The sequence below is a fragment of the Parasteatoda tepidariorum genome, chromosome 5 (genome assembly GCF_982258835.1).
Source record: "Parasteatoda tepidariorum strain Cologne lab strain chromosome 5, Ptep-v5.0, whole genome shotgun sequence".
NCBI classification, from domain to species: domain Eukaryota; kingdom Metazoa; phylum Arthropoda; class Arachnida; order Araneae; family Theridiidae; genus Parasteatoda; species Parasteatoda tepidariorum.
Window position 1 is genome coordinate 56,934,897 of NC_141759.1, and position 12,224 is coordinate 56,947,120.

The 12,224-nt window shown below is 27.3% G+C and overlaps 1 protein-coding gene across 2 annotated transcripts in view; it reads left to right on the top strand.

Annotated features, from left to right (window-relative positions):
• Positions 1-12,224, top strand: part of LOC107446550 (uncharacterized) — a 58,324-nt gene that overhangs the window by 7,888 nt on the left and 38,212 nt on the right. For both annotated transcript variants that reach the window (XM_071185680.2, XM_071185676.2), the window contains 2 exons: positions 6,433-6,586; positions 11,004-11,085. In XM_071185680.2, the coding sequence (XP_071041781.2) occupies positions 6,438-6,586; positions 11,004-11,085 (231 nt within the window). In that variant the 5' untranslated portion in view covers positions 6,433-6,437. The remainder of the gene's footprint in view (positions 1-6,432; positions 6,587-11,003; positions 11,086-12,224) is intronic.

A 12,224-nucleotide genomic window follows, 5' to 3' on the forward strand; every position in this document is an offset into this window, starting at 1 on the left:
ACTAACTACTCTGTGTATTTAACAGAAAGCACTTAAATTTGTATTGTCTTATGTTAAAAAGATTATTAAGAAGATTTAAAAGAATATTAAAAAGATTTTTCTTTAAAAGATGTACAAAACTGCTAATGTTTATCTTTAAAAATGTCTAATTTTTAGTATAATCTATACTATACACTAAATTTGGTTATAAATAAATTTCTTAATAATATCACTGCAGATTTTCAATAACACATGAAAATGAATACATAATATTACAAAAGATGTGAGCTTTCAAAAGTACAAGATTTTGGTTACTATTCAAAATATAAGTGTTTCTTCAAAATTTTAAATTTGTTTTTTCTAGAACATATTTAGAAACACTATCCTTTATAAAAAATATATAAATTTTATGTATTAATTAAATTTCACATATGAATATAGGTTTTTGACATTTTCGACATTTTTGACAGTGAGGTTTTTGACGTGACGGTTTAAACTGTCAAAAACTGTCACATGTCAGAAACCTGCCAACCCTGGCCAGAAGCAAGATAATTAACCATAATAACTGTTGAGAAAATGAGGTTGCATTACAACAACATAGTCTGGAATTGAGCCTGTCAGAAAGTGATTAGTCAAATTTGAAATTCACGTTTAATAATAATATATTAAAAATATTGTTACAGTACAGAACCCGTTATTCGGAAATCAGAAAACCAAAAAACCGGAACGAAATTCGATACATTTTCCCGCCATTTTTTAAGAAAAATATTTTTTTCCTCATAAGATTTTAGGATTTTCTTTCTTTTTTGAAAGATGTTTACCTTACCATCATTTTAGAAATAATCATTAGTGTATTAATCCATCGTTTTTTCTTCTTTTTAAGATTATTTCCAAAAAAATTTTTTTTTTAGTTTGGTTTAACAATAAAAAAAAACGGCTTTTTGCAGCGATTCAGAAAACCGGAAAAATCAATCATTAAAAGAAATTCACTCATTTTGCTTTCTAGAAGCTTATTATCCTTTTTAGGCTTATAATTTCACACCATATTTATATTAGGCCAGGGTTGGCAAGTTTTTGACACATGACGGTTTTTACCGTCATGTCAAAAAAACCTCTGTCAAAAACTCTCAAAAACCCATAGTTTTGATAGAACTGTATTTTAATTTGAGTTTAACTGCTTATGATTTAAAATTAATTCATTTTTGGGCACTAAAATTAGAAAAAAAGTTGTTAAAATATATTTAAGAACAGATTTTTGCATTTTCCCAACATGATTATATCAAATCATACTATTTGAAGTAAAATATTAGGATACTAAACAAAATTTTCAACATTTCCAAGCATCATTTTGTTTGGCATATTACATTACTGAAGAATGTTTAGTCATTCCTGACTTAGAGTTTGTTAGTAGTTACAAGTTTTGAAAGTTTTGTTTAGCTTATTTCTAATATTTAAGAAATGCCAAATTTTAAATTCTTCTTTTTAGTTCTTGAATTTATTAATAGTTCCAAGTTTTTTTGTTTGTTTGTTTATTTTTAACAATTTAGATGTGCAAAATTTTGAATCCTTTGCAAATAAAGCTATAATGATAAAAGTTAAGTATCACTATTTTCAATAAGTATGTTACAATATTTTTGTATGAATGTATATCCTTCTATAAGAATACATGTATATAGTTGCAAAATCAATAGCAATCGTTTACAACATTCATTTATAAAGGCAATTAAGCAGGGTTCGTTGATTTAAATCAGCTTGATTTAAATCACGATTTAAATCATGATTTAAATCAAATGATTTTTTTAAAAAAATCATTGATTTAAATCAACTAATTTTTTTTATCTATATATATTGATTTTAAAAGTTAAACAGTGTTTTAAATTTTTGATACTTTTATTGTTTTCTTTTCTTAGTATTAAAATTTAATTTAAATAAATTGCTGCATTAATTAATTTTAGTTAACGAAATCACTTTCTTGGTGTGTGTTAAATTCCAACACATTTGAAATTACATTTTTAAAAATCTTTTGATTCTTGAGATTGAAAGTACAGATTAAAGTAAACATTTAATGCTGTCTTAATATAGACTTGCATAGCTGTAGAAAGTAATCAATAAACATGAATTTCTTTCAAAAAATAATACAAATAATGTTAATTAAAATTCTACCTTTTGAATGAAAAAGCGTGAATTAAAATATACATCATATTTTATTGGTGGAAAATGTATATTTCTGAAGCTTGAGGTTATATGAAAAAGAAATTACCCTAATATGCCAAAAACAGAAAAAGAAAGAAAAATAGGCTGATGAATTCAGATGTTTTTTTCCTAATATAGTGTCATTCTTCCTTTTCAAAGTCTATTTGACGCAGTAGGGTTATTAATTGGTATTTTTTTCTCATAATATGTTTACAATATCTTTGACATTATCTGATTTTCTATAAAGAAATTTTGTGAAAAAAAATTCTTCAAAATTTCTAATTTTTTTTTAGCTGAACTTATCTATTTTGATATAGAATTAAAATTGAATATTTTAATATAAAAATATATAGATTAAATATTTATTTATTTTTTGATGAATAACTACATTTATAAACACAGTCTGCTACATTTATGAACACAGTCTGCTACATTTATTTTGTCATTTTAAAAATCAAGAGAAAAAAAAAAGGAAATCACAATTTTAAATAAAGTTATGGTTTGCTAATTGAAACTTTGTTTTAATAGTTAAAGTACAAGGGTCTGCCCAAGCCAAATTTACTACCATTTAACGGTACCTTTACAAATTCAACTTTAGGAAAAATAATCACACAAAATACTTTTTCTTAAAATTTTATTTTTGTGTCTCGTAAGAAACAATAAATCCATATCTTTACTATATTTGTGTTGATTTTTTAATATAATTTTTAATTTTCACAAAATAGGTAACTCTTAGAAAAACCCAGACAGACCCCTGAAGTATTTTTTAAATTCTCTATTTCATCTAGTCTTTAATCATGCATTTGTTTCAAAATGATTGCTATGCATTCAAAGCCATGTGTTATAATGAAAAATTATTTTAGTTTGAGCTTCTAAAATATTGTTACAATATAGTTTTAATATTAAGTTAATTTGATTCAACATTTATAATTTTTTTAAATCATAAATTAAAGTTCTTACAGTGTATTTGAATAAAAATCAAAAAAATCTGATTTAAATAAAAAAAATCCGATTTAAATAAAAAAAATCTGATTCTTCTGATTTTTTTTAAAAAAATCAAAAAAATCACGAACTCTGCAATTAAGTGAAAATAATATCTTGTCCACTATATGCCATAAATGAAAGAAAAACAGTAGGTTTTTTACAGTTTTTACCGGTAAAAACACGGTTTTTACCATTGTCATGACAAAAAACCATTTTTTGGCGGCAAAAACCCAACCCTGTATTAGGCTAATTTATAAACTTAAAAATTATTCTAACAATGTTTACTCATAAAATTAAGAAGCAAGGTAAGACAAACCAGAAATGGTGCAAATCAGAACACATTTATCTTGTATACAGTTAAAAACAAATTTTGTGATTACAAAATATATTTTATAGTTGTTCCACTTAATAAATATGAACTGTTATCTAAGAAAAGACAATTAGCTATTTCTTAGCTATTTTTAATACAATTTATAAAAAGAAATGACAATGATCAGGAATTACCCCAGTGATCAATAATTACCCCATCTGTAGGGGGCAACATTTGATATAGTTTCCTATGATCTTTGCAGAAATGTGCACATTTTGAAACCCATCTTTGAAATGGAAAATACAGAGAGCAGTTTAAAAGATACTTATTTAGTTGAATGAAACAAAAACTATTATTAAGTAAATGTAGTTATGCTTTAGTAAAGTGTACCAGCATTCTTGTGCATGTCTCAAATTAAAATTATTATTTTTTTTTTTCAAATAAAACTTAGGTGATCATTATTTACCCCAGAAACAGAGTGATCGTGAATTACTTCGGGTCACCCTACATTAAAATATTTTTACTCAAATTTGAAATTCTTGTGTCAAAATAACGTTTGAAAAATATCGAAATTTGGATAACTATGCAAAAATGCCAAAAAAAAGCAAGCGAGAAAAATAGTTTAAATAACTACAGAGAAATAATAAAAAACAACATGAATTAACAACAAAATAGTCTTGAATCTCAAAGTTGTTATTTAAATTCAAGCTTCAGGAGTTGCAATATTATCGTATTAAAAATACCAAAATTGAAAAATCATATGGAGATAGCTGGGGGGAAAAAAACGTGAATAATTATCGGAAACAAGCCGTGATAACTCTAATTTGAAATTTGTGTGTAGTAATCACATCATAATAAAAATATTGTGAAAAAAAGACTAAAAAAGGATTGAAAATCCAGACTATGAAATGCTACTGGCTAATTTTGACTGGCTATTATTTTCAATCTGAAATTTCATTCCCTGGGATAATGTGATAATCATTAAACTATTATTAAAAAATCAGCAATTTTTTTTAAAAAAATGTTCTAAATTTTAAGTGTTAATGAATTTCAATTTTACAAAAGTCAATCAGAAAGATAAGCAGTCAAAAAACTTAGAAAAATAAATCAGGGAAAGTGGTTAACTACCGGTAATAGACTATTTGTAGAAACTGATAGATAAGCCATTTGACAATTTTGTGCAGATTGTTGTTTACGCTGTTAAAGTCTTTTGTATGGTTTTGGGTTTGCGTTTGGACCTGAAACGTATCAAAAATTTGCCACAGCTTCTTTAATGTTTGGGGAAAATGTACCACAGTCGGACTAAGTATGTGGGTGACTATTGACCTGCAACCACTTGTTCGTGGTGAATTATTTCCGAAAATTGCTTTAAGCAATCAGAAATAAGCAAAGAGCTACAAAATGCGTTCTAGTAGCTGACTAAAAAATATATTTTGTACAAAAATATCCAGAGCATTAATTTTTAAACAATGAAATGTAACGTGTGATTTTTTAAACTATATTTACGAGGCTTTTAAGATTGAAGTACGGATAAAACAATAATAATCTAAATTCATTTATATCTTTATGCAAGGAAGGCCGATTGGCAGCTGGAGAAATTGTTGTATTGAGCTAAATAATTTTATTGGAGTCGTGTGGTCAAATATCCACAATAACTTCAAGCGAAATTTGTAAACAATTTTTTTTTTATTGACTGAACATTTTGACTAGTTTTAAAAGTATGTAATTTTTTACATATCTTTAATAAATGTGTATCTATAATAAATGTGGGATAAAGTGTGCTTTAAGCTATTTTTTAGGAAATTTTTTTTTTTCAGACAATTTATTAACTGATATTATGATATTAAATATGAAGATAGAAATGAATTTTTCATTTTGAGCCATGATTACAGATTGACACCTTTTTATTATTGATGATATTTATGAATAAGGCTTTACAAATACACTTATTTGTCTAGCATGGGATTTTTTTCCCTTTATCTAACTGATTGTGGATTGTATATTTCCTGAAAAAATTTTAATGACTGAAATCACTTATTATTTTTAAGAATTTTTTTGTAAATGTGTCTTGTTAAAGTCACATTAGAGGCTGTGGCATATCTACCCTTTAAAAAAAAAATAAGTTTAAGTGTTAAATTGTACAAATATACTATAATCTAAATTTTAACTTTACATAACTTTTTGAAGGTTTTTAAAATGTTAACTTATTGTTGCTTAATTTGTAGCATTAGAAATTAAAATTTTAAATTCATTTAAAACTTTATGAAAAATAATTGTTACTTCCTTTTATTACTTTGAGAATCAAGGATAAATTTAGAGGAATTTCTAGTTTATCTTTGACACTCAAATATGGTGTTTACAAATACACCTGGTCTGTTATTTATATTTTTTTGTTATTTATATGCTTTATTTCTTTCAAAACTTCAGAAAAAAAATGTCTTAACATTCAGTCAAAAAAAAAAAAAAAAAAAAAAAAAAATTTTTTTTTACATTTTATTTTTAAGCCTATATTTTTTAAAATATTTATTTTATAAAAATAATGATGTAGTAATAAAGGCAATAATGAATGGTTTTGACATGTTTTTATATTTGTCCTGGTTTTTATCTGTCCTTGCCTAGTAAAAAAAAAAAAAACTGATTTATAATCTTAAGTTTTAAAATCTGGTTTTATAATCAAGCAATTTTATAAGTGGCAGTCACTATAATTGAAAAGCTTTATGTGCTAGTAGTTTTTTCCTTAGGCAGTTTTAAAGTGTGAAAGTTTTTTTAAATTTTATTATTCAAATGTTGTTTTATAGAATGGGGTATTGGGTAGATAGTTCATAAATTTTTGAATTGAAGACATTTTTTGTTTTTAGTATTTATTTAATTAAATTTTCTTCTCTGATTTCTAACTTCTAAAATTCTATGATTTTAGTTATGTGATCACATCTTCCTCCATTTGTAATCTTACTTTATAATTTCAGTTGCTATGACAGTCCTAATGCCTAACTGGTATTATGAGAAGAAAGATTTGAAACGAACTCCTTCCATCGTTGATGGCATCGACGTGGATAAAGAGAACAGATATCGAAGAGAAGGAGCCCGTTTTATTATTAATGTGGGCACTAAAATGGGACTGTATCCTTTTTCTTTATTTGTTATTTTTAATTGCTATTCCATGGTCAAAATTAAATTATTTTTCTAAAATTAATATTGAGAATTGTTTTTGATAATTTTTTTTAATTCCAATCTATATATGTATTGTTAAATTTTATAATTCCAGAAATAGAATGAATTCTTCCTTTTATGTAGGATTATTCCATAGTTATTTTTAAACAATAATAGATTTGGTTATGATTAAAATGCAAATGATTTAGTGAAAACAGTTTAGTTTCTAAATATATATATATATATATATTTACAATTTAAATTAACTAGTTTCCAATTAACTAATGATAATAAAATGTCCTCATCCTTTTGGGAAAGTTTTGTTTTGTTATCTTGCTACAAACACACCAACAGCCGTGCCTATGCCCTCAAAGGGCATTTATCTGTTAATAGTTAGAGTTGTATGATGCGACAGATAATTAAAGCATATAAATACAGGATTAAATAACATCACATTAATCTTGTATATTTTTCTGAGATGTAATCAATAGTATAATAAAATTCGCGGTTCATGAAAAATACTAAATGAAACAATAATTATTTGTGTAAAAGATGAAAAAAGTGAACAAAATGGTAAGGATGTTTAGTTGTACAAGTATACTGGTGAAAAATGTTATTGGTTGTGTAAAAACAAGCGTTATTCTATTAAGGGGAGGATCTCTAATGAAGAAAAAAAACAAACATTTATTCAACTATGCTAGGATCTTATGTTCAGTTATTGTTGAATTAGGGGAATTGTTGGGTTAGGGGCTTGTTTTCACTCTGCTTTGCTATTAGTTCAGGCATGTTTAGGATTTTTACATTGAGTGAGTTTATGGCCTGAGAGAACTTTAGTGTCATACATTGCTGCCATGAGTCAATTGACCCACGTTGAACTCAAAGGAGCTAGAATTGGTGTGTGCTCTCTAGAGAGACATTAATTAGATTAACATGTTGATGTTTGAGCAGTTGTTGCTAAGTAATCGATGGTTGAATTTGCACTAAAGTGATAGGTAGTAAAAAAGAACGGGGATCCCAAGGGGAGAGAATAGACTTTAGTCATGGTATAATGATTAAAATGTTTCCATGGGGAATTGGCCAATTTTAGTAGTGATATGTTTCACCATTGCATATTTTTGTCTTTTTTATTGTATTTACTTAGAGATTTCCAGAGGCAAATTGACTAAAGCAGGGGCATATGGGGCAGTTGCCCTGGACCCCCGCATCAGACGGTGCCCCTAAATTGAATAGAAAGTTAATTTTACGTTTCCTTCCTTAACGAACTTTTTTTTAAAATCAAAATAGCAGTACAGTGTAAAATCTGTTTTATGTTAGCTTCTTCATTATTCTATTGTATGAACACAAAAAATCTATTTTTCCTAAATCTATGGCTTTCTAGGGCAGAATTCAGCTAAATTTTAACAATTACGATGGATAAATTTGGCCAAACAAAAGCCTGTATTTTTGCATATCGCAAAATGGGATGTGTTTACAAAAATACTGGCTACAAAAATACTGACCATTGAAGGGGTGGGGGCTTTATAGCTATTTTAGGTTCTAGTCAATTTTCTAGTTATATATCTACAATGAGGTGAAAAATTTAAATACCTCCATATAGTTTGGTTCCTCATTACAGAAGTAGTGAAGCAGAGGGGGCCCCCAAAGAATTTTTTGCCCTGGGCCTGATTCAGGCTAAGTCGGGGCCCTGGAGATATTATTGTAATCTTCTAGAAAATTAATTGGGTTGGTATCCTTTTGTTTCAATTTGTGGTTCTTGTAAACTGATCTCTTTTAGGCTATAAGGAACTTTTGCTTTGGTTGTTCAGAGTAGTACGATGTGGCGAGCAGTCATTATACTGCAATGCTCACTTTTGCACATGCTGAATTTTCTTTCGCAATGTAATTTGTTTTTTGGGATTAACACACCAGACAGCAGCTGCATGGGAGATCATTCTTTTATGCAGACTTAGTAAATGATTCATTTTTGGAATTTATCCCTCATTTTCCACCAGCTATTCATTGTTAGGCCTGAAATTGCCTAACAGCTTTGTCTTTCTGGATGTTCAGATGGTTTGTCCTGTTGAGGTTCGGTTCTCATCCAAATTGAGTTCTTTTAATTTTTTGCCCATTAAGATGTATTGATGTACCATTTACAAGTTTGCATTTTAGTTGTTAGTTGTTTTATCTATTGAAAAAGTTAGACTGCTCACTGTTGCCCATTTGTTTTATTCATTTATTGCTTTTGTGACCAGGATGTCTGATTAAGTGGAAGCTGCAAGGACGAAGTTGAAATCATCTGTAAAAGCCCTCAGAGTTATTATGGTATAGTTTGGGAGTGTGAGCAGGGAAGATCGCGTTTCAATTCCAATGAAATTTCTAACAAAAACTAAGATTGGAAAAAAAATCACCAGATTTTTTAATGACTATTCTAAAAAATTTTGTGCAAGGACAGGAATTCCAATCTACAATTGTTTTGATAAAAATAATAAAAAAGGTGAAAAAGTATTTCTTAAAACTAATTTAATTTTATCAAATATACAAGAAAAAATAATAAAGTCTTATTTACAATTAATTTGATAAATTTTAATTAAAATTTTCTATGTTGTTTAAAAAATAAGGCTAAATGTATGAGAAACAATAAATTCAGGCTGACTTGTTAATAAATTGTCTTAGAAGTTTATATGTTCACTAAAGAAGGATGTTATATAGACTGTTGAAATGACTTGAGAATGTATAAAATATTTTTATTGCTGGATATGCTATTTGCTTTGATAAGACAAAATTTCAAAAACCTACTTGCAGACTAATGCACATTGTTTCTTTCTCGAAAGAATAATAATCATTGGTTACTCCAGTGAATAACTCTGAGTTGGTTGCACAAAAAAGAACCATTTAAGTTCATAAAAAAAGAAAAAATCTTGGAAGCAATAAATTTTAAAAATTTGAATTTTGGTGACGTAGACAGGAAATGTTAGATTTGTTTCAAGCTCGTCAAGCCAAAGATGCTTTGATCAACAAAGCAATAATTCAACAAAAAGCAATAAAAATCACATAAAATTCGAAAACTATGAAAAGTTTATTGCTTTAAAGGATTGGCTCTGCAGATCGAATTTCAAGATCTGACATGGAGAATCTAGCTCTACAAATGATTCTGTATGTGGAATTTAGAGAGAAAAGGTTTGAGTGCCTTTGTTGAAAGAATATAGTGCTGAGAATGTTTTCAATTTTGATGAAACAATTCTCTTTCATCTTCCAATACTACTAGGAACATTGGCAAGATGAAGAGAAATAAATAAGAAATAATAAAAATAAGAAATAAAGATAAATCAACTTATTTATTTTTTTAAAATCAAGCAGGGTACAGAAAAGCTTGAGCCCTCAGTAATTGGAAACATGGCCTATTCTGTATACATGTTCTCGAAATAAAACAATTTTTAAAATTGTTGGCTTATTTCGATATTTTAAATAGTCGAATAAAAAATATTTTTATTTTGGACAATATTTCGAGCCATAAAATTGACTCCATCTCCTAATTTACAATTTCTTCTCGCGAATTCAATTAGCAAAATTAAACCTGGATCAAGGAATCTTCTACTCCTTTAAAGCCTGCTATCAACTGCAAGTGATTCAAAAGGTCTTGGGCTTTATAAGAATCTTCAATAGAAGAATCAGTTTATATGCATATAAAAAAAAAACTTCTTGATGGCACTGCATTTTTCAAAAAGAGCATGGAATAGTGTCTCATTGGAAGAGGTTTAAAGCTGCTTTAAAAAAGCACATTTTTGTGAATTCTGAATTTGAAGGGTTGAACTCAACAGATAATGAATGTGCGGAGTTAGCAAATTTGGATGAAGAGAAGGACATCAAATCAGCAGAAGAGATTATCCTGGCAAGTGCCAAAGGAGACCAGCAAGCAGAAGAAAATCGGGACAATCCCCTTCCTCCAACAATTAATGAGATTTGCAATTCCTTAGCCACTTTAAGATGTTATTTTGAGTACAATGGAAGTGACTATAATGTATTGTGCAACTTGGAAAAAGAAGCAGAGAAGTACTCGATATTTATGTGTATCAAAACAGTCTCCAATTACAGATTTTTTCGAAAGGAAATAGTGTTATATTATGTATATTATATTTTTCATAAGCATTGATTTATCTTTAAGAGGTATTTATACTTTATAATGACAGCTTTGATTATAGTTTATTGATGATAAAAATGAGTTTATTTTTAATTGAAACATATTTAAAAGTAAAACTTCGTAAAACATAACATATAGAATAATGCACTCTTCTTTTAATCGATTAACTTGCTTAATTGAATAGAGTTTTGAACCAATAGTATTCCTTTAAGCAGTAATTGACTGTATATTTAAATTACTTATTCCATGTTCCGCCTTAACTTCCTTTAGTCGATATGATACTATGGCAACAGGTGTTGTCTATTTTCACAGATTTTACATGTTTCACAGTTTCAGAACATTTCCAAGATATGTAAGTGATTTCTCTTTATGTTCTCTGATATATTTTTAAATCTATGATTATTAGATGCTTTCATTCAAATTAAAATTTTGAAAATGTTTGATTTCTTTCTATTAAAAATTAAGAATATGAAGGGTGTGACAAGTCAATTTTTAATTTAAAATGTTTAATTAAAAATTGAAATTTACTTAATTGTGCATCATGAGCCAAGGTTAAACTAGTTTTGGACAATATACTTGTGATTTATCTTTATAAAGATTGGAATTTTAAATATTTAATTAAAGAGGAAAAAAGTATTATTAAATTTAGCTTATTTATGTACTAGAAGTCAATAACAATAACACTTGAGAAGTTAAAATCTCACAATTCATTATATTTCTATGATTATATTAACAAATTATGTAGTACAGCAAGACCTGTTTTTAATGAGGTGCCTGGGAAATGAAAAAGGCTCATTAAGTCTAGTCCTTCACTAAATTGGAATTCAATAAAAGAGATTTTAACTAAAAAAGCAACTAATAGGAATTGCTTCCAGATAATCTTTATTGAGAAGTTAAAATTTGAAATTATATTTATTTAACATCAGGGTTGGCAGGTTTTTGACATGTGACAGTTTTTGACGGTTTAAACCATGGTTTAAACCGTCACGTCAAAAACCTCACTGTCGAAAATGTCAAAAACCTATATTCATATGTGAAATTTAATTAATACATAAAATTTATATATTTTTTATAAGGGATAGTGTTTCTAAATATGTTCTAGAAAAAATAAATTGAAAATTTTGAAGAAACACTTATATTTTGAATAGTAACCAAAATCTTGTACTTTTGAAAGCTCACATCTTTTGTAATATTATGTTTTCATTTTCATGTGTTATTGAAAATCTGCAGTGATATTATGAAGAAATTTATTTAAAACCAAATTTAGTGTATAATATAGATTATACTAAAAATTAGACATTTTTAAAGATAAACATTAGCAGTTTTGTACATTAGACATCTTTTAAAGAAAAATCTTTTAAACAGAATGGACACATGCAACATTCTCAATCAGGGAATTTTTGTCTATTTTTAGCTCTTCTAAAGTAAACTGGGGGGAGGGGGATTAGTGAACTGCTTTCAACATACTTTGGTGGTGGAAAAATGTTCAAA